Below are 26625 nucleotides of genomic sequence, written 5' to 3'. Positions count from 1 at the left end.
ATTCTGGATAACAAGGCCCACTGATAGGTGACCTATGAATAAACACATGTAGAAGGGGAGGGAGGCATGTGGAGATGAAGAATGTGTTCCGGCGAGAGGGCACAGGCAGTGCAAAGGCCCTGAGGCTGACTGCCCGACGAGCCCACTCTGGACATAGAAGTCTGTGTTCTTGCAGCAGAGAGAGTAACAAGGAGACAAGAGTGACAGCCAGCCAGGCCATGTGGGGCCTCACAGGCCACCATAAGGAACTGGGCTTTTACCTAGGATGAGCTGAGGAGTTTGAGCAGAGCAGGGACATGATCAGATCCCTCTGACAACCTTCCTGAGAACAGACCCCAGGGAAGCAAGCAAGGAGGCAAAGGAGACCAGCAGGGAGGCTACTGGACAGGCCAGGAGGGGCTGCAGAAGGGGTAGGGGTAGCAGAGTCTGCCTCCGGGGGGTGGAGCCGACAGGCTGGACGTCAGTATGAGACACAGAGGACTGAGGCTGGTGCTGAGGCTTACTCATGATTCCACGCATGCGATGGGCCTGTTCTCTGATGAGACAGAACCCCGGGGGGCAAGGGGAATGAAATCAGGAGCTTGTTCTTAGACATGCTGACTTTCACATGTTGAGTTGCAGTTAGTTGAGTAAGCAGTTAGTTGTTAGTCTCAAGTGTGGGCACAAATAGGTTTTGGAGTCAGAAAAATCTGGATTCAGATCCCAGTCTGCCACCTACTGGCTGTGTGACCTCTCTGAGCCGCATGCTCCTCATGGGTCCAATGGGGATAAAAACAGTGCCTACACTCCACAGGGTGGGAGTGAGCACACAATCAGGGGTCAATCATCTTATTCAGCTAATCGACTAATCAGCATTTAATAACCAGCATTTAATAAGCAAGTGGGCAAAACAGAGGCCCTTGTTCACGGACCTCACATCCTAATGGGAAATCTACACACTAGCTGTTGCTGTAGTTTAAGGTGGGGCATGAAGTTTGCAGTCAGGGAAGCTGAAAGCTAGTCTTTACCCATCCCACCTGAACTCAAAAGAATGAGTGCAAAAGCCGAGAAGGGTGAAGAGAACTGGCTGTGATACTGGCCTCTGGAGATCACAGCCTCCTAAGTCAGGCCAGTTTGCCTGGGCAACATAACTCATCCAGTCCTTAAAACTGTCATATGATGTAGGATGATCACTGTTCCCATTTTTCAGACAGGAAAACTGAGTCACCCAGTGCTTAAGTAACATGGTGAGGTGACACAGCTGGTATGTGGCAGTGCTGGGACTTGAAGCCAAGCCTTCTGACTTGAGAACTTGTGTTGTTAACTCCCGTGATATACTGCCTTCTCTAGTTCATGCCTGACATTCTGTTAAACCCACTGAGAGCCAATCACTGACCACAGCATTCCTTCACCCAGGGCTCTGAGGTAGCCTTAGTACTTCTTAGCCCAACGCTTCCAACAACCATTACCAACTAAACTGTCATCTGACTTGAAACCAATCTGCTACCTTTGGTTTGGCAGCTGTCTGAGCCTGAGGTGCCAAGAGGTTAGGGTAAGATTTTTTAATCTAGACTGTGAGTCTCTGTTCTTTAACAGAGAATGTTAAATCACTTACATTTATTGTGATTACTGATGTGGAATCATTCCTGCCACATAATTTTGGTTTTTTTCTTGTGTTTTTTTACACCCCCACCCCCAATGTCGTGCTTCTACCCCTGTATTTTAAAGGTCTGGAAGTCTTCCATTCTATTGAGTTGGCCAAAAAGTTCATTCGGTGTTTTGTCAGAAGGTACAGAAAAACCCAAATGAACTTTTTGGCCAATCCAATATTTTAATTCTTCTGGAAAGTATCCTTATATTTTTAACATGAGTTTAAACATCTAGAGTGAGTAAATAAGCCTTTTGTCCTCTCAAGGTTATGACATGGAGAGCTTCAGATCTTTGGCCCAAGCCTTCCCCAGGGAGAACCCAGGCTGCAGAACCCACTAGACCCCTGGTGTGTAAAGTGACAATTCTGATTCTCTTGGGGCCGATGAGTGTCTTGGCCCAACTGACTGGGCTCAGGGAGGCACTTCAGTGGTTCCTAAGGCCTTTGCCAGACCACAGAACTGCTGCACCTTGAGGGGCTCTCTCCCTTACCTTCAGTCTCTGGACAATTTCTCTTATGTCCTCCACAGAACCCTCAGAGGCCTTGAGGAAGATGTGGTCCCCTCGCCCGTAGAAGATTTTGATTGTCGAGGAGTCTGGGGTCCAGCCGATGACATCCCCACAGTAGCAGTTGAACACCACTTCCTTAGTGCGTAGGTCTAGCAGCACCACAAACTCGTTGGAAATTCCCAAAATGCAGTCTATCTCTACCCCCTGCGCGTAGTCCTCAGCCGCCACCCTCCAGGCGATGGCCCCGGCGCTGTGCTGCTCGGCGCCTGCCCGGGCTTTTGTCTTCTCCTTCTTCTTGGAGGTCAGGGAGATGAGGTTGAACTTGCCAGTGGAGTCAATGGGTGTGTTGGAGACACAGTTTTCCGCCAGGTCCTTGAGGTACTCCTGGCGGGTCCTGGTGGCCATGGTGTGGAACTTGTCAGACTTGTGCGCAGCGTTCTCGGCATTAATCACCTTGGCCAGCAAGAAGTCTCTGAAGACGTCAGATTTTCGGAATGTGGTTCCGCTGGGGATCGGGGGGCCGAAAGGAGGAGCGTCTTTGGATCGAGTCACTGCCATACTGAGAAGGGAGAAATTATTTAGATGGTAGAAAGAAAGGCACTTGAGAGTCCCTTTAGAAAGAAAATATACAATCAAAAAGAGGAGTTTCCTTTCTAAGAAAGGAAGTCTACATCCAGTAAGTTGCCAGCTGACTAGATTGGAAACTGGAGAAAGTCTTAGGGCACACATATGTGTTTTTACTTCCTATGCAGCAGATGTTACAACATCCACTGATATTCAAAGGATAATTTTGCTAGCACTGTTCAACTTCAGTTACTCTTGTTTTACATACATACAAGCTTGTGGTAAATTATAGCTTTGCAAAGATTCATCCCTTCCTCTCTACCTTTATGGACAGGTACATCCTCGCCCTGCTGATCCTAAGCTTGGTCAGGAGATTTGACTCGGCTAATGGCATTCGAGCAATGGCACACATGTGCATGTGCGCCAGGCTTGCCTCCTATGTACCTGCCCTCACCATGAGGTGAACATGCTCTGGGGTCTACTGGTCCAGGAGAACGAGGGCGCCCGGAGCAGACATGCAGCCAGGGCCAGCCAGGCCTCAGCCAACCTACGGATGAGTAAGCCAAGAAGAAATGATAATGTCTGTGAGCCTCTGACTTTCAGGGTGGTTTGTTAAGCACTGTTACTATAGCAAAATCAGACTGATATGGAACATTCTGTGATTTACTTCTTTCAGACACTTGCATAACATGAACATGCTTTGTAAATCATCTCTACAAAGGTCATTTTAAAAATTCACTACAAGGGGAAGTTAGGATGGGATCCTTCCTACTTTGGTTTTTTTTTTTTTTTTTTTTTTTTTTAAGATTTTTTGATGTGAATCATTTAAAAAATCTTTATTAAATCTGTTACAATATTGCTTCTGCTTTGTGTCCTGGTCTTTTGGCTGTGAAGCATGTGAGATCTTAGCTCCCTAACCAGGGGGTCGAACCCGCCCCCCTGCACTGAAAGGTGAAGTCTTAACCACAGGACCACAAGGGGAGTCCCCTACTTTGGTTTTAACTGAGCTTCCATTAGGACAGAAATCATACAGCAACTGAATAAGAAGGTATAAAAGAAATGATCTAAAACCTTCTCCCCCAAACTCCTGAATCTCCTCCCCCATGATGCAAACTAGAAAGGGACAATCTTATTGGGAGGAAAATCCATGGAGAAAGTGGGCCTGTCATCTCCATTCCCTCCCTGAATAGGGGCCTCCTCGGTGACCCTTACATTTGGAAGGAGACTGGGGGCTGCTCCTGCCTGGGATTTCTGGAAGGAGGCCAGGGAGCCCCCGAAGAGCCTAGAGTCCAGAGATTATTTAGCTGGTAGAAAGAAAGGCACTCGAGAGTCCCTGCAGCAGCTGTCACCACAGTTCCAGTGATAATTTCCCGCTTCCTGTTTCCTCTTTGTGCTCCCACCCTGGACAGGTCAGAAACTGGCAGTGAGCCTGGGGGAGGGGAAGTGCAAGCCGGAGAAACAGAGAAGAGGGACGCAGGCTCCCTATCCACCGAGGCTCCCAGGTGGAGGCAGCCTTGAGCTGGGAGGTAGGAGACTGGTAAGTCAGGTTCATATCTGATGAATCTCAGTTACGATGCTGTAATGACCAGCTCGAGACTCAGTGGCTACAGGGCAGATGATTTAAAAAATCAGGCAGAAAGGCTATCGCAGCTGCCAGAGTGAGCACCCAGGGAGCAGGGGAAGACATTTAACTTAAAGAGGCTCCAGGGACTTCCCTGGCAGTCCAGAGGTTACGACTGCACTTCTACTGCATGGGTTCAATCCCTGGTCGGGGAACTAAGATTTCACATGCTGCGTCATGTAGCCAATTAAGAAGAAAAAAAGCCTCAGGAGATACCATGCATGAGTTATGCTGTTTACACAATGACAATTAAAAAACAGTATGAGGTACCAAAAAGAAGGTTTCTCTTAAAGAGTACTGCACTCACCTTCTATAAAAATGTCAGCCTGTGATTATGGTGTTGGGGAGAGACTACATACTGTAAGACAATTTTTAAAGTAATGAGATTCTTGATGAAAACCTATTCATGAAACCTAACCACAGTGTAAGGCCTGTTTAGGTTTTGACTCCTGGCCCTCCACCCAACTTGACCAGGGCGCGTGTCTGACCAGCACTTCCGGGATGGCCCCCTCCCTGGGCCCGGGGGAGTTAGTGTTTGGGGTGTGGCGCGATGATGAAGAGAAATTAAGCTGGGATCTGAGGCTGAGTAGGAGCCCAAGGGAGAACGGAGTGGAGGGTGCTGCAGGCAACGGGCAGGGGAGGTGTAAGACCCAACAGGAAAGAGCACATGCAGGGTGAGATGAGGCTGGCGCACCAGAGCCCAGAGAGAAAAGGGTGGAAGGCTGGTGAGGTCACCAGGGACCAGGCCCGGCAGCGCCCTGACAGTGAGCAAGCATTCTGCATCCTGATTGTGGAAACCAGCACCCATTCGACCATCTGGACCAGCTATTCACCATCTGCATCCCCAGATCCAGTCTCTGCCATTTTCGGCCCCTTCCAGCGCCCCGGAAGGTGGGTCTCCACAGGCTGTGTCACCTCACCCGGTTCCCCTGGCCAGGATGCAGGGGAGGGGAGAGGAGAGAGGGTGGAGTCTTTACTTCTCTGCACCGCCTGCCTGTCGAGCTAGGACAGTGGCTGCAGTCCTTGGTCTTTTGCTCAACAGCCACAGCTTCTGAGGGGTGGCCCCTCTCCCGAGCCATACTTCTCCCTGGTTTCCAGAAACGTCTCCCATGCCCTTTGACCTCATCCCTCGTGGTGGGAAATGGCTCCTTGCTATCGCTGGCTCCTGGACGCCTCACTTTCCTATACTGGATCCTTTAACCCACCCACACCTATTAGTGAAAGCTGCTCAGTCCTGTCAGACTCTTTGTGACCCCACTGAGTGCAGCTGTCATAGACTCTTCTGTCCATGGGGTTCTCCAGGTGAGAATGGAGTGGGTTGCCATGCCCTCCTCCAGGGTGTCTTCCTGACTCAGGGATCAAACCCCTGCATCACAGGCAGTCTCTTTACCGTCTGAGCCACCAGGGAAGCCCTACTACACCTATCAGCCTGTTCATTAATCCCTCAGTTAAAACCCTGAGTGGGGGACTTCCCTTGTGGTCCACTGGTTAAGAATCCGCCTCGCAATGCAGGGGACACGAGTTTGATCCCTGGTTGGGGAACTAAGATCCCACAACCAAGGAGCAACTAAGCCCATCACCACTGCGCCCGTGCGCCCCAAGTGGAGCGTTCACGCACTGTAATGAAAGATCCCACGTGAGGCAACGGAGACCACGTGTGCTGCAGCCAAGCCCTGACACAGCCAAGTAAACTAAAACACAACAAAACCAAAACCCTGAGTGGGGGCACCTGCTCCCCGTGGGTCCCTGATGAACACAGGTGCCAGACGGACCATCTGCAAGGATCACCGTGGCTGCCCCGTGAAGACAGGGAGGGAAGGGGCCAGAGCGTGTGCAGAGGCCGTGGAGGGAGCTCCTACAGACCCAGGAGGGTCAGACCCCGTGCTCCCTGGCTCCACGGCTCACTGTTCGGTGAGATCACCACATCCCGGGAATGTGTAAGGGCAGGTGCCACCCTGGGCTTTGTGGATGCCCCAGGGCCAGCACAGGTGTTCAGTACCGATCGCAGTCATGATTTAGACTTGAACGGACAGACCAAGAAGAAACAGGTTCCTGCCAATGTGTAGATCTGACAGAAAAAGGCATTTCCCGGGGGAGAAGGCATTTCCCGTCCTTCAAAGGCCACACAAACCAGGCAGGTTTCCTTCTGTGGGAAACCCTGTGGGGGTGGCCTTGCCTCCAGCCCAGGGGATGTGTAAGATGACCTTGTCAGTCTCTCCACTCTAATTAATGGTGCCTTCAGATTGGGTTTTACAGCTGAGACTAGCTCTGCAACTTCTTCATTCAGGACTAGACTGCTCATAGTGACAGATTCTGGCTTCTCCCACAGTCCTGACTCATGATTTTAAGAATCGTGGAACTGCAAGCTACTGAAGGCTTCTGGACAATCAGAACGGCTGGGTCCTCATTTCCCCAGCAGGAGGAATGGGGTGTTCACAGCCCACAGGCTGTGGGGGTGCTGGTGTGCCATTCAGTAAGTGAGCACATGAAGTGGGAAAAGGTGGTACCGTGTTATACAGCCAGGAGATGGTGCGACCACTGGGTCACCTGGTCACTAGAGCTCAGTAAGTATTTCTAGAACACTCACAATCATTTATTCAACAGCTATTTTCCCAGGACCTACAATGTTTGGGTCAGGCATCTGCCTGGTTGCCAAGGCATCTCTGGGGTCCTTTACATAACAAGGCGCCCAGCACAGATATATGAAGGCAAGTGTGACGTGCTGTGACCCTCGAGGGAGGCAACAGCCACGTCAACAGTTTGTTCCTGGGGCTTCCCTGGTGGTCCAGTGGTTACGAATCTGCCTTGCGATGGAGGGGACACGGGTTCGATCCCTGGTCTGGGAAGATCTCCCTGGGAAGATCTCTCAGTGCCCTGTGTGCCAGCTCCTGAGCCAGTGCTCTAGAGCCCGAAAGCAGCAGCGACTGAAGCCCAGGCCTTCAGGGCCCGTGCTCTGCAACAAGGGAAGTCACGACAGTGAGAAGCCCGTGCACTGCAGCTAGAGTAGCTCCCGCTCACCACAGTTAGAGGAAGCTCGTGTGCAGCAACAAAGATCCACCACAGCCAAAAAATAAAACAAAACCCCAAACTTAGTTCTTACAGTGTGACAAGTTCTAGGACAGAAATGTGTCTGGGGTCATGGGGAGAAGAGGGGACAGGGGAAGGTCCGTCCAGAGAACAGCTGTGTGTAGGGGAGGGGAGAAAAGGGGTTGTGGGAGGGGGCAGTTTGGTTGCCTCTCTAACATTTTCTTTCCTCAAAATTAAAGCGAGAGCTGAAGCAAAGACGGCAAAATGTTAACATCTGTGAGATCTGGTGGTGGGCACACGGGTGTCTGTTATTCTCTGTACTTTTCAGAACGTTTGAAAGGTTGCATAATGAAAATATTTTGAATTGCAAAAAAAAAGAAAAAAAAAAAAAAACAAGAAAGCTTGGTGCGTCAGAACAAAAAGAAATCCCTCTGGAAACCACATGAAGGGTGGCCTGGAAAGCGGGGAGGCCGGCCGCAGGCTCCTGTGATAAGCCAGGTAGGAGAGGGGAGCGCATGGTTAGGAGAAAGGGGAGAAGGGCTTACCCAGCAGCCTCTTACCTCTGATGTGCTATAAGGGTGTGCGTGTGCACATGTGTGTGCATGTTCAAGAACAACTCTATCTTTGTAACCTCAGGCCTACAGGGAGCCTGGAGGCACAAGCCCTCTCAGCTGGTGCTCTGTCCTGGGAACCAGCAACGGGTGGGGGAAGGGGCCGCAGGCCTTCCACCTGGTATGCTAGCTCCCAGCGGCAACACATCCAGCCTGGTGGTCCACAGCACTTCCTGCATATTGGAATCCCCCTCCATCCTCTCACATATTTGGCCCAGAGAAGAAACTGGCCAGTTCAGTTAAGTTGCTCAGTCGTGTCTGACTTTGCGACCCCATGGACCACAGCACGCCAAGCCTCCTTTCACCAACTCCCGGAGTTTACTCAAACTCATGTCCATTGGGTTGGTGATGCCATCCAACCATCTCATCCTCTGTCGTCCCCTTCTGCTTCCACCTTCAATCTTTCCCAGCACCAGGGTCTTTTCAAATGAGTCAAATGAGAAGAAACTGGTAGGTTCTTGGAACTTCCAATGAGTCCACCCAGGGCACCTATGCACATACCGCTTGGCCCAGGAACTCCATGCTGAGAACCTCACCTATCCCAGTTGTGTATCTGGACACGTGTGCCATGAGCGTCTAAACTAGGTTATGGGGAATTCCTGTGTGGTCCACTGGTTAAGTGCTTTCTCTGCCAAGGGCCTGGGTTCAATCCCTGGTCAGGGAACTAAGATCTCACAAGCAGCATAGCATGGCCAAAAATAAACAAGCAACCGCCCCTCCCTCACAAAACTACCTGGAGGAAATGTGTTAATAATAGCACTGCAAAGGGTAATGTAGTAACAGGTGACAGGAAACAACCCCAATACCCATCACTAAGGGATAGGGGGAGATTCTTAGGCATCTATGTGAAGGAATAATACACAGTCATAAAGAAGGGAAAAACACTTTACAGACTGGTGTGCAAAGTTCTCAAAGGCTGCTGAGTGAAAAAATACAGGATGCAGAATAGTGTGTGGGATATGATACTACCTTTTAAAAAGGTGGAAAAGGAATACTTGCACACATTTGCCTGAATGGGCCTAGGTTATCAGGAAAGTGCTAAGAGCAGTTGCCTCTGTGAAGGCAACGGGATGGTAAGGACTTAAGAGATGAAAGGTGAATTTTGATCTTTAACTTAAAAAAATTTTACCTTTTGTATCTAATTTTAAACTTTGTTTTTTTGTCCTTTAAATGTAAACTAACACTCCTAAGCCCAGGCCCCGGTGTCTGCGATGCTGACCAGGGACCAATGTAGACCTTGGCCCGGGCCCAGGTTATTGATGGGCTGGTTTTCAAGAACCACAGCACTCTCCTCACCCCACACCCAGAGCACTTTCCATTTGTCTTGTGGGGGCCAGCCATGTCCTCCGGTGAGACTGGTGCTTGGGGAAGACACTGAATGGGACTGAAGTTTGTAACACAGTATTATTTAATATGTTTATTTATTTATTTGCCTGCATTGGGTCTTTGTTGTGGTATGAGTGACCTAGTTCCCTGACCAGGGATTGAACCCAGGCCCCCTGCACTGGGACTGTGGAACCTTACCACTAGACCACCGGGGAAGTCCCTTTTGCCACTTATTGATCTTCGAATTAAGAACCCTCAGCACTGCCTCCCGAGGGGGCCACCGCTGTCTACCCTGCCTCCATCCTTGCATCTTCTGGTCTTCCTTTGGGCCACACTCTGGTGCCTCTCAGGCACACACCCCATGCCCAGGACAGGTGCTAGTCTTGCTCTGGGATGGGAATGTGACCCTACGTGGGTTAGTGAGCCTCAGTTTTGGGGCTTCTTTTCCTGGGAAAGGCAGGCTCTTTCTGCTGGGTCTGCAGTTGGCAAGATGCTAAGCTTGGAGCTGCCAGCAGATGAAATGATGTACAGGGAAGTGGAACACCTCCAGGTGGGCCTGACTGTGTTATTTATGATAGCCAGCATGTAAGACTGCTTCTTCACTCATTTATGTTCTTTTCGTGCACCACGAGGCATGTGGGATCCTAGTTCCCCGACCAGGCATCGAACCTGTGCCCCCTGCACTAGAAGCACACAGTCTTAACCACTGAACTGCCAGGGAAGCCCTTTGGCTGCCTTTTTGAGGTGGGTTTTCTGTCACTTGCAACCAAAAGACTCCAGGCAAAAACAAATTCCTGATGGTTTCTTTGTTGAAACTGGGATGACATGCCCCTTTCTGGTTAAGAACCACTCTCTCAGGAGGTGTAGGAACGAGTGAGTAGAGCTCCCCTACTGAAGCACGGACAAGAAACGTGGGAGGCGGCCTGCCTGGGCCAGCCGTGCCCTCCCTCGCCCACCCCCACGCTCCCTGGACGCTGGAAACCAGCTTTGCTGACTTCCTGTGCATGCAGGGGCGGGGCGTGTACCTGTAGCAGACGTTATCAGTGCAGGGGCTGTGGGCCCGGACAATGATGAAGACGTGCTGAAAGTGGGAGCGGATGTTCTTGGGGGTGAACGGCAGCGCCCCGGGCTCCTGGAAGATGATGGTCACGATGTCGTTGCCTATGTGCCTCTTCCTCAGCAGCTGATGATGGGGAGAGGAAAACGTCAGGGTAGGCTCAGGTTCATGACCCGCCCTGTCACCTCTCTGCTGGCTCCTGCCACGCTCCCCCTCTGCCCATGCCACACCAGCCTCCTGCTGCTCCTTGAATGAATCAGAAACCTTTCCTTCCCTGAGGTTCCTGTGGACCATCCTGCGGCCTGGAATTTCTTCCCCCAGATCCCCACGTGGCTCGCTACCGCCTGCTCTCCTTCAGGTCTGGGCTGAAATGCCACCCTCCCACGAGGCCCTGCCTGTCTGTCTTACCCGTGATTGCACCCCCTCTGCTCTTCTGCCCTTGTTACTTAAGTAACAGTGTGTTACTCGTCCACACTCATCTTAACAAGCGGATGCCCCTCTTCCTTTTGTTTCTGTCTTTTCCCACTAATGCGGCACCTCCTGGAGGACAAGGGTTTTGTCTGCTTTGTTCACGGCCAGGTGCTTTATCCTCAGTGCCCAGAGCAGGGCCTGGCACACAGCAGGTGCTCAATAAATCTCAGCTGGAGGACAGCACGGTCTGGCAGCTTTTGACTTGCTCAAGTTCACATGCATGGACACTGGCAGAGGCAGCCTCGACACCACTGGCAGAGCCCATCTCTGGCTACCTGAGTTGAGAAGGTTGGGGTGATAGCCTCAGATCAGCCCACAGGAACCCCGGCATGTCCCCCCTGACTGTTATGGCCTCTGAGAAAAACTGTCATCTTTAAAGGCGATGATGTACTCTTAGCATTTTACTTCCTTGCTAAAATTACATTGTTTTTTTTTTTTTTTGGCCACACCGTGTGGGAATGTGGGATTTAGTTTCCCAGCCAGGGATCGAACCCACGTCCCCTGCAGTGGAAGTGCAGAGTCTTAATCACTGGATGTCCAGGGAAGTCCCACACTGTTCTTAGGTATAGAAGTTTAGTCTTCATATAACCGTTAGGAATTCCCGCCAATGTGGGAGTCGCGTGCAACTCTATGTGAGGTGGCCGGGAGTGTGAAATCTGGTTGCACGTAGGGGCACAACACACCCTGCCGGACTGGTGGCTCTCTGTGTTTTATACACAGGACTAAACTCAACTGCTGAAGTGCCCATTTATTGTGACCAGCCCTGAACCAGGCGTCGTCCACCCACATGTGAAAGCTGTAACCTCACGTCACCTTCACAAGTCCTGTGAGGGATTAATTCACCTGACCGCCTTTTGTTGATGAGAAAAGTTAGGTTCACGGGGGTTAAACGTCTTGCCCTCAGTCCAGAGTCATGGAAGGGGGAGCTGTGATTTGAATCCACTTCTGCGTGACCCCACAACCCAAGCCCTCCCCACCACGCCTCCGGGAGTACGTTCAGCTGCTTCCAGTGTACCTCCTGTGCTGGGCCCTGCCAGGAGCTCCGGTTTCACACACAAGTGCAGGGTCCTTGCCCAACGACCCTGAGATGTGGGTGCTACTGTTCTGCCCATTTCAGAGGAGGGGCCTGAGGCCCAGGGAGGTGAGATGACACTGAGGAAGTGGCAGAGAACGCAACTCGGGTCCAACGAGAGCGATGCTCCTCCAGCTGCTACTAGGTGAATGTTCTAAAAATCACTGATGTCTGACCATTTTTGGCCAGTAGACTGTACACTGTCACCTGCGGTGGTGTGGTGTGCGTGCTCAGCCGTGCCTGACTCTCTGTGACCCCATGGACTGTAGCCCGCCAAACTGCTCTGTCTGGGGGATTTTTCAGGCAAGACTACTGGAGTGGGTTGTTACTTCTTACTCCAGACCATCTTCCTGACCCAGGAATCGAACCCAGGCTTCCTGCATTGGCAGGTGTATTCTTTGCCACTGAGTCACCTGGGAAACCCCATACCAACAGGAAAATATACACACACTTCCTAAACCATCAAAAGCCTGTGGGGTTTCTGTTCATGAGAAAGTGCTCCTGGACATGCATGGCGTGTCCAGGAGAGGAGGCCCTGGCAGCACGCAGCAGCTGTTGTGCCCACCTCGCACCTCCTCCTCCTCCAGGCAGCTGTGTCCATCCCCTTTGGGAAAGCACCTCCCACTGGCCCTCTCTAGGGGTGGGCACATGCTTCAGGTTAGGCCAATCGGTCCATTCTATCCCTGGGACACTTGCAAGGCAGAGCTCTCTTCCTCCTGAGGGAGTTAAGCTGGTGGGATGTAAGGTGCCACTCCTTGGGAAGATCTCTGAACACAACCACTAAGAATACAAGCAGAGGTGAGAAACAGGAAGAAGTCCTGACATTGTCTGAGCCCCTGGATCCAGCCATACCTAAAGCCAGTCCTCTCCCAGTACTTGACAATTGTTCTTCAGGCGCTCAGTTGTGTCCAACCGACTCTTTGCGACTCCATATACTACAGCATGCCCAGGCTTCCCTGTCCTTCACCACCTCCCAGAGTTTGCTTAAACTCATGTCCATTGAGTCAGTGTTGCCATCCAACCATCTCATCCTCTGTTGCTTCCTTCTCTTCCTGCCCTCGGTCTTTCCCAGAATCAGGGTCTTTTCAATGAGTCAGCTCTTTGTATCAGGTGGCCAAAGTGTTGGAACTATACTTGAGAATTATATAACTCGGTAAATCTCACTTTTTGCTTTTGCTCATTTGATTTGTACTCTGTCACTTACAGTCAAAATACAATGTTGACTGATTCACTTGGGTCTTTCCCCACAGGACCCCTGATGACTCAAGAGACCCTTGAGAGGAGTTGGGGTAGCAGGGTGGCCAAGGAAAAGCCAGAAAAAAAAATGACACCTGACCTAGTCTCCAACCCCCAGGCGATGAGACCGCGGTAGGGAGGGTCTCCAGGGCCGAAGGCCTCCACCTGCTGCACGAGATGGTGCCAGGAGAGCCGGTGCCGGGCGGGCGGCCAGCCAAAGGCCGTGGGGAAGGAAGCTGCCTCGGGTTCAGCTGTGCATCAACCAGAAGTCACTTGGAGCCCCCACCCTGGGCCCCACTGACCTGCTGCCTGTTGTTGGGGGTGTACGGGAGCAGGGTGGAGACGTGGAACATGATCTCGTAGTCCTGGTACGTCGTGTAGAGGGAGTGGGTTCCTGTGGAGTCGGCTGAAACAGAAACATCAGTTAAGCACCACGTCTCCAAAACCTCTGGGCTCCTGCCATGTCCCACATGCCATCTGTGTTAGTTTTTAAGTCGATGTTTTCATTTAACTTCACTCTTTAAAGCTCAGTAAATTTAGAGATGTGCCTGGTGGTTCCGTAGTTAAGACTCTGTCCATCCAACGCAGGGCACGTGGGTCTGATCCCTGGTTGGGGAACGAAGATCCCATGTCACACAGCCACAACAACAGCAGCAGCAACAACAATAAAATTTCAGTAAATTCAGATAAAAAGGAAATCTTATATTAAGCACCCACCAGACTGGTAAACATTTCAAAGTCTGACAGTGCCAAGGGTTGGGGAGGGTGTGGAGCAACCAGAACCCTCTGTGCAGCTGGTGAGGTGTGTAAATTGGTACAATCACTTTGGAAAACTTTAGTAATAGTTACTGAACCTGAAGACAGGCTTCACTGAAGACCTAAGCACTTTCTCTCCTAGGATCACAGCCTAGAGAAATCATACATGAGTGCCCCAGGATATGGGTACAACTGTTCTCAATATGTCAGTCCCAGGGATAGTCAATTCATACTGTGGAAAAATACACAGCCATGAAAATGAATGAGTCACAGCCACCACATGGGCAAATCCTACAAATGCAATGTTGAACAAAAGATGCCAGACACAAAGGAGCACAAACTGTACAATTCTATTCACATTATGTCCCGAAACAGGCAAAATGGATTATATTATTTAGAGATGCATATGTAGACTGCAAAACTATGAAGAAGGAAATGATAATCCTGAGCATCAAGACACGTTCTTCTCTAATGGCAGGGTGTTATGACTAGGGAGAAATCCCTGATTATGGACTCCAAGGGGGAAACTGAGGCACACGGATGGAGTTGACTCGCCCCAGGGCTTACACTCTACAGTGAGTGGTAGGGCTTGAACTGGAACTAGGACTATCTGACTCCAGAGTGTTTTCTTTTTTAAAAAATTTTTGGACATGCCACGCATTGTTCTTTTTTGTTGTTTACTGTGCCACCTGGCATGCGGGATCTTAGTTCCCCGACCAGGGATTGAACCTGTGCCCCCTGCACTGGAAATATGGAGTCTTAGCCAGTGAACCATGAGGGAAGTCTCCAGAATGTTTTCTTAATAGTATTCAATGCTGCCTCTTATGAGTTTCAAAATTCTCCTAGGAAAGAGACCCAAATCACTGATCTTCAGCAGTAAAGGTCCTGCATGTGAGGCCCCTGCCTGCCCCCTCAGCTCATCCTTCCCATTTATTCCCTGAAGCTTGGGACCTCAGGGCTTTCTCATGTGCTGCTCCTTTTTCTTGGAACGTGTTTCTTGTCCCTTCTTTGTCTATTTTATTCCAACTCACCCCTCTCAGGTCACACACCATGTTGTCCAGGCCTGGGCCCGATACAAGGTCAGGGTCCCCATATTTTCTTCTATCACCTTGAATTGTTCCTTCCTGTCTGGGCAGGACAGCCAGGAGGTGGTTTCTGCTGCATGTCTGAGTGAACCCACAGGCCGCGCTGCAACTGACTCCAGGGTGTCACACTCACCCTGGAGGCCTATGCCTTGGCCCCTTAGGACCCCAGCTTAACTTAAGTAGGTGCGAGGGAAGCAGCAGTAGAACAGACCGAGGAATGCCTGTTCTTGTGAGCTGACATCCCAGGGGACAAGCTGTGACAGGTGAGGTCACTGAATCCATGGCTGGCCAGCACCAGGGCCAGGTGACCTCCCGGTGGCTGCGATCTGGGAGACTGGCCAGGAGCACTGTGTTCCCTGGGGTCCTCGGGCACAGTGGGCACCATGGAGGTGTCTGTGGCTGTGGCCCCTCGGGCACGCACGTGCTCGGGATCTCAGAGCACGTGTCTGGGAGCGCAGGTGCTGAAACACAGCACAGGACCATCTTCAGGCTTTACCAGAACACGCGACACTCATCCAGAGCGCCTGCGCCGCCCACGCTGTCAGCAGCCGAGGCCTTGAGTGCCCGCTGCCCAGCGTCCTCGCCAGGGGATCACCAGGACTAAGCCCGTGGGATAAGTGGGCTGGTTAGAGCTCCCCCCGCCAGACCACCCACTGCGGCCACTTACTCTTGACGTCCAGCTGGGCGGCGTACTTGGTGAAGCCCTTCAGGCAGACCTTCTCCCCGATGAGGGAGAGGAACTCTTCAAAGGCCGGGCCGGCTTCCTCGTTGTTGTACATCTCCTCCTCCGAGCTCTGGCCGGCCTTGCAGTAGAGGATGCCCACTTTGTGCTTCCGGCAGAGCTGCAGAGGCGAGAGCAGCGTCGGCGAGAGCAGCGTCAGGGAGGCAGGCCAGACAGATGGAGGAGGGCGCGGGACAGAAGGGGCTCCCCCTGGCTGCTGGGCTTACATGGGGCTTCAGTGCCGTAGCCACAGAAGAAAAGAGGGGTGGGGGCGTGTCCCAGCCGTCCCTCTCCCTCCCCGCGTTTCCAGAGAGGCACGGCAAGGGGCGCCGCCACCACGCCCTGGCTTTCTACACAGGGTGGAGGGTGGCGCTCTCGAGGGAAAGACGGTCACCCTGGCTGGCTTCCCACAGCAGGTGGGCTGGAACTGGCTAAGGTTCTGCAAAAGGCAATTCTGAAGGGCTCAGGGGGGCCGACGTTTCTTAGGGGGTGAGTCCTGGTAGCCATGCTTGTTTTATGTGTCCCTGATGCCCTGGTCACTGGACCATAGACAGTGACGTGACCTAAGCGTGGGGCCGTGAGAGGCTCTTCTGGGACTGAGGGTCAGCTAGCCGGGGCCTGTACAAGGCTCTCATCCTAATAGCAACTCTGGGAGCTGTGGGAGGGCCAGAGAAGCAGGGGGAGGCGGTATGCAGCGAGGGAGCAGAAGCACTGACACACACGGGGACCCGGTGGCTGCCTCAGTCCTGGACTATCTCCCCCGGGAGCCCCAGCAGCCACATGCTGGCTCCTGGCAGCCCTAGAACTTGACAGAAGGTTCCTCCTCTTACTGGAACTAGCCTGAGTGGGTTTCTGTTCTTTGGAGGAAAAAAAAAAAGTGAGACGGAAGAGGGTCAGGCAGTGGTGCTGCAGGCTGCTGCCCCTGCGCCCCCACCCCCCCTGGGCCCCGGCTCACCCCTTGCTCGTCGAGCTTCAGCAGCTGCTCCGTCACCTTGGGAGTGTTGAGAGCCAGGCGCAGGCAGTGGATGTTGAGTTCAGGGATGACATACTCCAGGGCGTCCCGCAGGGGCAGGCCCCGCCCGGTGCCATGCTTCATGGCGGTGGGTGTGGCGTCCTCCAGAATGGAGCCCCTCAAGGTGGTGAGCTGCTCCAGGGAGAAGGGGGGAGATGAGGCTCTCAGGACGCGGGAAGGAATGAGAGAGAGCCCACGAGGCTGTTCTGTCCTCACAGCGACATGTGTGATGGTCAGAAGCTTGGACTCTGGGGCTGGAAAGCACTGGGTCTGAACGAACTTGAACTTGCTGCCCCTTGGCTGTGAGATCTTGACCAAGTGACTTCCTATCTCTACACTTCAGCTTCCAGGGAGTGCTGGGACAGTGGATGGAACAGCCTTTGTTTGTTCAACAAACATTGTCCCAGTGCCCTCTTTAGTGTGGTGAAAAAACAAAGACCCCTGTCTTCCTGGAGCTGATGCGCAGGTAGGGCGGTGGATAATATCAGGTAATAGAGTGAATAAAACAGGCACTACGATGTTGGCATGCTAACAAACACTTTCACTGTCATTATCACAATAATATATGTACATGTATTACCACTCATGTCCAACTCTTTGAGACACCATGGACTGTAGCCCACCAGGTTCCTCTGTCTATGGAATTCTTCAGGCAAGAAACCTGGCATTGGTAGCTATTCCCTTCTCCAGGGGATCTTCCTGACCCAGGGATCGCACCCGAGCCTCCTGCATTGCAGGTGGATTCTTTACTGCCTGAGTCACCAGGGAAGTCTATTACCACACACTCTTAGGTAAAACACCTGCCTGCCCCAGACAGCAGTACCATTGTGGGTCTTGAACTGCAGCCCTGGCTTCCTGTCAAAGTCACCACCGATGGCTCTGATTCAGCTGGTTGGTGGTGGGGCCCAGGCTCATCTGTACGTATGCATGTATGTGTGCAGCATACACACACTTATATATCTGTATGTTTACAAACCTATTCTCTTTTTTTTTAACACTTCTCAGGAAATTCTGATGTGCAGCCAGATTTTAAAACCTTTAGTCAGTGGAAAAGGAAACAGCAACCCACTCCAGTATCCTTGCCTGGGAAATCCCATGGACAGAGAGGAGCCTGGTGGGCTATAATCCATGGGATCACAAAAGGGTCAGGTGTGACTTTGCAACTAAACAACAAGTTAAATTTAAAAAAAGCTGAAAACACCCTACACAATAAGAAAGTAATACTACAGAAAGAAATATGTTAGTGTTGTTTTAGCAGGTTGCAGAGCTGAACTGATATTTAGCAGGTTGCAGAGCAGGTTGCAATTTATACTGCTGCTGAGTTATATGAGAATCCTACATGGTCTTCACTACCTTTATCTTTTTAGTAGAAGCAACATGACACAGAGGTTAAGAGCGTGGACTCGGGACTCCAACTGCCCAGGCTCAGATTCTAGCATGAGGCATGCACTCAACCTCTCTGTGCCTCAGTTTCCTTTTCTATAAAAAAGAAGTGATAATAACAACATGTTAGGATTGCTTTGAGGTGTACATGAGTTAACATTTTTGAAGTCCTTAGAATAAGTGTTTGAGACACAGGAAGAGCGCTATGTTAGATACTATCATTGTTATAATTTGTATTTTTTGAACTATGCTGCAAAATGAATAAATAAAAGGTTGGTTACCAGCATTCACCCATTTCACTGCTGCAGTGCCTTGCTAGGGTTGGGTTGTATGTTTTTCCACAAGTGATTTGGATCTGGCCCACTGCCTGCAATGTTTTACATTTCTAAATGGTTGAAAAAATTAAAGAATATCGTGTGATGTGAAAAGTATATGATATTAAAACATAAGTGTCTATAATGTCAAGTTTTATTAGAACACTAACAAAAAACACTCGTCTGTTTTACCTGTGGGTACCTGCACGCTAAATTAGCAGAGCTCAATAGTCTGAAGAAGACCATGTGCCCCACAGAACTTAAGACAGTTACCATCTGGTACTTTACAGACTTAAGTTTTCTCAGAGCTGAAAGCACTGTGGCCAATACAGAGGTGTTTCAGAAATGTAGCAATTTCTGGGTTGTTGCTGTTGGTCACTCAGTCATGTCTGACTGCAAGCAGGCCCAGGCTCCCATCTTTCACCATCTCCCGGAGTTTGCTCCAATTCATGCCCATTGAGTCCATGTTGCCCTCCAACTATCTCATCCTCTGTTGCCCCCTTCTCCTGCCCTCAGCCTTTCCCAGCATCAGGGTCTTTTTCAATTTGTGGGTAGGTGGAGGTATCTTGCTATATCTTTGTTATGTGCATTATGTTTATATGTTACAAAACTAAGCATTTGAAGTTTTTTTCCAAAGATACATGTTTTAGCTGCTGGACTGTCGTAACAAATATCCTGATGGAATGTAACAGTAAATTATGAAATATACATTGTCTAAACTGCTTTAAAAAAAAAAAAACATTTAGTCAAGCCAATCATGGCCATTGCATTCCCCTTCCCCAGATGCTGCTTTTCAGATGCAAGTTTCTCCTACAGGTGGCCACATGACTAGATTCAAGCCATGACATGAGAAGGAAATTCAGCTTGGGGAAGACATCTGTGGTAGATTCTCTTTCTTGGCGAAAGATTTTCTTCCCTGGTTTAAAAAGCCCCTTTCCACCTGCTCATTTTTTTCTAAGGACACTGGTATGAGGATAAGATGTCTGGAGCTGCAACAGCCATCCTGGGATCATTAGGAATAAGACAACAACAAAATGACATAGAAGTCAGTCCCTGTCACTTCCGACCTCCAGATTTCCTGTTAGATAATTAAAATAACCCCGTATTTGTTTTAGCTATAGTCATGTTTCCTGTTACTCTGCAGACAAAGTAATTTCTAACAGATATATCTTAATAACAAGTCACATTTATGAAAGTATAGTTCAACTGCACTGTATTCAGGCATGATAGTAGTTATAACTACTAGTATATGTATAGGTCTGTTGGGGGAGGGGAATGTTACTCTCTCCCTTTTACTGATAAGAAAAGTGAAGCTCTAAGAGGCTAGGTGCCTTATCCAAGGTCACCGCAGCTAAGTGGCTGAACCAGGATTCCACCCTAGGTGTGACATCTCCAGAGCTCATGATTTTTCTCTTTGAGTAATTTTTTCCCTCTGAAATATAATGTACTCTAGAAGAGTACACCACACATGTAAGTACAGTTCAAGGAAATAGCACAGAGTGAATATCTAGGCAATCACCACCCAGATGAAGAAACACATTGCCAGTCTCCAAAAAACTCTTTTGTGTCCCTTTTCACTTCCCTAAAAGCAACCCTAGGCTTCCCTGGTGGCTCAGTGGTAAAGACTCCACCTCCCAGTGTGCCAGACGTGGGTTCAATCCATGGGTCAGGAAGATCCCCTGGAGAAGGAAATGGCAACCCACCCCAGCATTCTTGCCTGGAGAATCGCATGGACAGAGGAGTCTGGCAGGTCATAGTGCATGCGTGGGGCTGCAAAGAGTCGGGGACGACTCAGTGACTAAACAAGAACAAGAGCAATCCCATCGTAACTCTCTGCACCATGATGTATTTCTGCCTGTTTCTGAGCTTCATGTGTTTGTATTCATTTCTATCTGGTCTCTTTCTCACAATGCCACAGCTATGAGATGGGACCAGGTTGCTGCAAGAGAATACCGTTTTTACCACGATGGATTTAATCCATCCTACTGCTGATGAGCGTGGAAGCTGCTTCCAGTGTTTGACAACTTCAAACAGTGTTGTTAGGAACATTCATGGAAGCACCTCTCAGAGCACATGAACACATTTGCGTCTGGGTTTATACCCAGGAGAGGAATTGCTGAGTCACTAGGCATGTTAATTTTCACTTTTATGGAACTGCCAAGCAGTTTTCCAAGTGGCTGTGTCCATTTACACCCGCCAGCCCTGTCTGAGAGCCCCTGCTGCGCGTCCTCACTGACTCTAGCTCGGGCTCCCATCCACAGAGCACTGCTGGCTGCCAGGCTACGCCATGTCCTGGGTGAGGCACCGCAGCTCCAGCGTCACTGCAAGATGACTCCCTGGTCTACAGCAGGACAGGGAAAAAAATCCTCCCCCGAGGGGACTGCTGTGAGCACCTGAAACACACGTGGGGCTACAGTTTAAAAGACTGAGACGGCTTAGTGTTAACTGGAAAAACACGCTCACCTGAAGTCAACAGACGCAAGAGACAGCAAAAAGAACATGTCACAACATTGCCTCTAAACACACAGCCTGCCCTTGCCAAACAGGACCTGGGCAAGAGGCATGGAAAGGAGATGATCTCATGGTTGGGAGTTCCCAGTTATAAACAAACAGCTCTCTTATCATAGGCAGGATAGTCTTGAAATAGATCATGAAAAGCCATGATATGGATGCTTTGCTCTGTCAATCTGGGTGGCCCTGGGATTGTGAATTTCCACTCACGGACCCACAGGATCAGTGCCTTTGAATCCTGCGGACACTGTCCCCCAGCGCCCTCTGCTGGAGACAAGAGAGAGTGTGGCCCAGAAGTCTTCGTTTTCTTCCACACTGGAGACAGGTGGCCTACCATCACATTTCTGGCTCTGAAGACTTGACCAAAAGCCACGTTGAAAAGCTCCCAGATTGCACTTCTCTGCTAGGGATAATAACTAGGGCACTGGCAGGCTGCAACGTGCGGCCACCTCCACCCTCCACCTGGTCCTGTCCTACCTGGATTGTGACAGCAGCCTTCTGGTCTCCCTGCGCCCGCCCTGCCACCACCTGACTCCAGTCCGTTCTTCCCGCAGCAGCTTGAGTCAGATCATGTCTCTCCTCTGTGCAGAAGCCGCTGACAGCAGTCCATCTCTCTCCCAATAAAATCTACACTCGCCGCTCGGCCTGAATCATCTCACTGAGCTGTGAAAGGGCCTCAGGGCCACGCCAGCAAGGAGGTTCCCACCCGCGCAGGCTGGGGTTCTTCACCAGCCCCCGACTCAGATGCGCGCCTGCCTTCCTCCGTACTGGTCCACTCTCCCAGAGGTCTTCCTGGGAGGTCCCTTGGGAGTCGGTCTGCCTCGGTTCAAATCCTAGCTCTTCCCCCTTTTCTAGCTGTGTGACTCTGGCAAGTTGCTGAATTTCTCCACGCCTTTTATCTATAAGATGGAGAATAACAGTGCCTGCCATAAAAGGCTGTAAAGATTCAATACAAAGGGCGTCCTTGGTGGCTCAGGGGTAAAGAATTCGCCTGCCAATGCAGACGTAGGTTCAATCTCTGATCCGAGAGGATCCTACATGCCTCGGACCAACTAAGCCCGTGTGCCACAAACACTGAGCCTGGGCTCTAGAGCCTGGGAACCGCAACAAGAGAAGCCACCACCACGAGAAGCCCGTGCACCACAGTGAATAGCAGCCCCGACTCCCACAACTACAGAAAGCCTGAAAGCACCAGCGAAGACCCAGCACAGTCAAAATAAAAAATTCAATAAAGTGCTTATTACCACTCGATCTGCACAAACTGAGCGCTCAATATGTCAGTCGTTGTCACAGTACACAAATGCATTTACACAAAGCCATATGTGCCGTTAAAAATGTAAAGAAAATTTAACCTTAGTAGGAAGCTACAGTTTGGTTTCTCCCCTCACTTAACAGTATGTTCTGGAGATTACACCACACCAACAGAGGCACCTGCTGAACACAAGTGAGGTCCCAAATGAGGTTCACTTACTTTCTGCACTTAATACAAGATTCTTCCTTTTCTACTGTGTATATGTTTAAATACATAATGAGTGACTGCTACTTTTTTCAATAAAGAAAAAGAATACAAACCTCTAACCCTAACCAAACTAAGGCTGTCAAAAACTCGTGTTTGGGAGCCAAAGCGAAGCTACTGGGCCCGGGGGCCCCTGGCGACTGGCAGACTGTGTGTCCTGCCAGCCAGGGGCTCAGGGCAGGGCTGCCCTGGCCTGGACCTGGAGCTTGTCCTGTCCAGGCTCAGGGCGGGTGAGGCTGACGTTCTGGTGTGTGGTGCCGAAGCCCAGCTCCAGTCTGTTCCCGCCCTGGCGGGAAGATTGGCACTGCCAACGCTCCCGTCCCATCTGCTGGGAGACGTGGGCCCACTCTGTCTCCCTGGTGGCCGGGGGCGGCCATCTGGGGTGGACCAGCCAGCTGGCTTGGAAAACAGCCTGGGCCCCTCGCTCTGGCCCCCGAGACACAAGTGCGTGACAGGAGAAGGACAGAAAGAACTCTGTCTGTGAGCTTGACCTTCACTCCCCAGCATGGCCCTCTGACCTCTCGGGAAAGAGGGGCAGCCACAACCTCAGCGTCATCACAGAACCTTCCGCTCAGAGCACTCGCTACCCTGCAGCCGTGTGTTACCAGCTCCCATGTGTGGGTCCAGGGGAACCTTCCCGCCTTTCCTGGAGACAGCAGAGACAGTACAGGTCTATTTTACAGATGAAGAAATGGAGGCGTCCAGGGGTAAAGCTGTCTGCCTAAGGTCACAAGGCTGGTGAGTGGCAGAGCTCAACCGAACCCCACGCTGTCTGTTCACAGGGCCAGGGTTCAAACTCAGCCCCACAGCGAGTGGTTAGAGGTTAACAGCATGGACTGGAGATGCAGGCAGTCTGGGTTCCTATCCTGGCTCTGCCACTGTGGACCCTGACAAGTGACTGTCTCCCTAGACCTTGAGAATCCTCATCTGTAGAATGGGGATCATGGAACCCACATCAAGGGGCTACTGAGAGGATGTGAAAGCTCAATGAATATAAAACACTTGGAACAGCACATGTCAGGAATATGCACTACAAGTGTTAACTATTCTTATCACTATTGTCCTTACTACTTTTGGGTTATGTGACTCCTTTGCTGCCACGGCAGGAAGGGCCTTTTGTTTTTTTTTTAAATTAAAAAATATATTTACTTGGCTGTGTTGGCTCTTAGTTGTGGCATGTGGGATCTAGTTCCCTGACAAGGAATCGAACCCAGGCTCCCTGCATTGGGAGTGTGGAGTCTTCGCTAGTGGACCACCAGGTAAGTCCCAGGAAGGGCCTTTGGAAGGAGCAAGGCAAACTTTGCTGGCCTCTGCCCCTTCCTCCAGACGACAAGGTCCTCAGGCCTGGGTGCCCAACAGGCAGCTCTGTGAGGGGCTGGGCCCAGACCTGAACACCCACGTGGCCCGCACACGTGTGAGGTCAGAGAAAGGCCCATCTCTGGCTGTGAACCTCACGCCGGGCCAAAATTAACAGGGCTGATTGGACTGTGACAAAGGGCTGGGAGACTGAGACCCCTGCCAAAGACTAACTGCGGGCTCTCCCCAAGGGCCAGGCCCAGCACTGCCTACTTTATACAGGCAACCTCACCAAGCCTACGCCACCGTCCTGAGAGACTGGGATCCCACGGAGGGAACGGAAGCTCTGAGAGAAATCGTCCAAGGTTTCACAGCCACTGAGTGACTGCACCAGGCACTTTACTGCCTCAGGACCTTTGCACAGGTTGCTCCCTCCACCTGGAGCATTCTTCACATGTCCCCGTGGCTCCTTCGCTCATCTTCTTTAGGCCTTTTACTCAAATGTTCTCTTCTGAGTGACACCGCCCTTGACTATCTTGTCTAAAAATCTTACCACGCCCACACTTATCTCTTCCTTGCTTTCTGTTCCACCTTGTCATCATACACCACAGTGTATAATTTACTAGGCTATCTATGTATTGTCTGCCCTCCCCACGGTCCCATGAGCATCTCTGCTGCATTTACTGCAGGTTCCTCAGTGCCCAGTGCAGGGCTGGCTGCTGGTGGTGCTGAGTGAATCTCTGTCGAGTGGAGGAACTCCACACCTGCGTCCCTGAGCTCCAAGGACCCTATGTCCAGCCTGGGGCGGCTCAGAGGCTAGTTTTCATGGGCACTGGGGGTGGGAAGTGTATAAAAGTAGGCATAATCCAGTAAAGGCACCAAGTCAGTTTCAAACCTACTGAATAGGAACCACAGAAAAATATTACACCCTGACGTAGCATCTCCACGACTCTCGGTGTGAACAATAAACTCTGCGGGAAGTCCCTGGTGGTCCAGTGGTTAGGACTCTGTGCTCTCACTACCAAGGCCTGGGTTCGATCCCTGGTCAGAGAACTAAGATCCTGCAAGTCACAGAGCATGGCCAAAAAAATCCCCTAAAAACAAAAGAACAAACAAAAAAAGCAAAGTCCGGTACATTAAAAAAAAAAATCATTCTACATGTTCTGTCTTCATGAAAAAAAAAACCAAAAAGACAAACACAATAAAACGCTGGCATGAAACGGAATTCATAACTCATGAATGGGTCCGATGTACATACAGCCTGAGCTGAGTCAGAGGAACCCTAGAGGCAGCCGAGGGGTGGCTGGGGCCTGAGCCGACACCTTGTCCTGTCACCCACTGAGGGTGCTCTGGGCAAGTCCCCCATCCTGACTGTGCCTGTCTCATCATTACAATGAGGAGGATTACAGTGCCTTCACTGTAGAACTGTCATGACATTTAAGTGAGCGAATGTACATAACGAGTATAGAAAATGCCTGACACGCAGTGTGACGTGAACCTGCAATATAAGAGAAGCTGCAATATTATTTACTAGTATATGATTGCCGCTGTCACTTCACCTGGCCGCTCCCCATATGTCAAATAACACTCTGACGCAGTGGGAGCTGTCATCTCACATTCTGCCCTGGCGCTCATCTGGCCAGAAAGGCAGGGTGGGGGGCAGTGCAAGGGAGACAGAGGGGATGGTGACCACCTGCGGGATGGACACCAAGTTTTGGGGGCTGCCTCCCTTGCGTTGCCACAAAGCCTCGGTGTCCTCTCGTTCCCCCTCAGTGGGAAGGTCTTTGTGAGGGGATGGGGCCGCGGCCCTCGGTGCAGCATCTGCCGTCTGGATGAGGTCCAGGTTTGGCCGGCCCCACAGCCAAACTCCCTGGCAGCGGCTGCCTGCTGGTCCCCATGTCTGCCAGGAGCAAGGGGGATGGGGTAATGTATGTGGGGAGGGAGATCAACTTTGGGGGTCTGCCCAGCTGATGTGCGTGCGAAGTCGCTTCAGTCATGTCTGACTCTTTGCAACCCCGTGGACTGTAGCCCGTCAGGCTCCTCTGTCTATGGGATTCTCCACGCAAGAATACTGGAGTGGGCTGCCACACCTTCCTCTGGGGGATCTTCCAGACTCAAGGGATTGGATCTGCGTCTCTCATGTCTCCTGCACAGGCAGGCAGATTCTTTACCATTAGCGCCACCTGGGAAGCCCAGCTGATGACTGCCTCTTTTCTGGAAAAGTCTTCCTTTGGGTCTTTTGGAAGTCTCCATCGTTTCTGCTGGCCTAGCTCCCTCTCCTTTTGCTGAGGAACTGCCTCTCAAGCACCGCCAGGGGGCTCTGACAGGACCATCAGTAACAGCGCCCTGCCTGCCCCCGGGACCCAGGGTGGAGCATTGCTCTACCATCCCTGATGACAGTGACTGGCCTGGGGCGTGGGCTTGTGATCCATGCAGAGCCAATCAGAGCCCTTCCCAGAGCCCCAGCAGGTAAGAATGTGGAGGAGAAAGTAGAAAGATGTAGAAGACTTGAGCAGCTGGTCAAGTTTTCCCATGACATGGAGAGAGCTTGTTAGTCGCAGAAGACAATGACAACCCACAATGCAAAAAGTGGCAGAGCCAGCTGAGTGGAAGAGATAGGAAGACAGAGCTCTGGTGACGTCATTTGAGTGCCTGGATCCAGCTCTGCCTGAAGCCAGTCCTACCCCTGGACTTGCAGTTTCATGAGCCAATGAATTCTACTCCTTGCTTAAAGTGGGCAGAAACTGGGACTTCCCTAGTGGTCCACTGGCTAAGACTCAGCCCTCCTAATGCTGGGGGCCTGGGTTTCATTCCTGGTTAGGGAATCAGATCCCACATGCTGTAACTAAGAGTTCGCATGACACAAGTAAAGATCTCGCAAGCTGCAACGAGCCTGGCAGGCTCCTCTGT

At 51.1% G+C, this 26625-nt stretch overlaps 1 protein-coding gene across 4 annotated transcripts in view; it reads right to left on the bottom strand.

Annotated features, from left to right (window-relative positions):
- The window catches only part of SIPA1L3 (signal induced proliferation associated 1 like 3), a 251556-nt gene that overhangs the window by 73511 nt on the left and 151420 nt on the right, over positions 1-26625 (bottom strand). For all 4 annotated transcript variants that reach the window (XM_065926010.1, XM_065926008.1, XM_065926011.1 and 1 more), the window contains exons 5-9: positions 16639-16827; positions 15630-15804; positions 13424-13527; positions 10311-10468; positions 2119-2695 (exon numbers count right to left, since the gene is read on the bottom strand). In XM_065926010.1, coding sequence (XP_065782082.1) covers positions 2119-2695; positions 10311-10468; positions 13424-13527; positions 15630-15804; positions 16639-16827 — 1203 coding nt within the window. The remainder of the gene's footprint in view (positions 1-2118; positions 2696-10310; positions 10469-13423; positions 13528-15629; positions 15805-16638; positions 16828-26625) is intronic.

This window comes from Muntiacus reevesi, chromosome 2, assembly GCF_963930625.1.
Source record: "Muntiacus reevesi chromosome 2, mMunRee1.1, whole genome shotgun sequence".
Classification (NCBI taxonomy): domain Eukaryota; kingdom Metazoa; phylum Chordata; class Mammalia; order Artiodactyla; family Cervidae; genus Muntiacus; species Muntiacus reevesi.
Note: the sequence above shows the minus strand (reverse complement) of the source record. Positions and strands in the feature narration are given on the sequence as shown.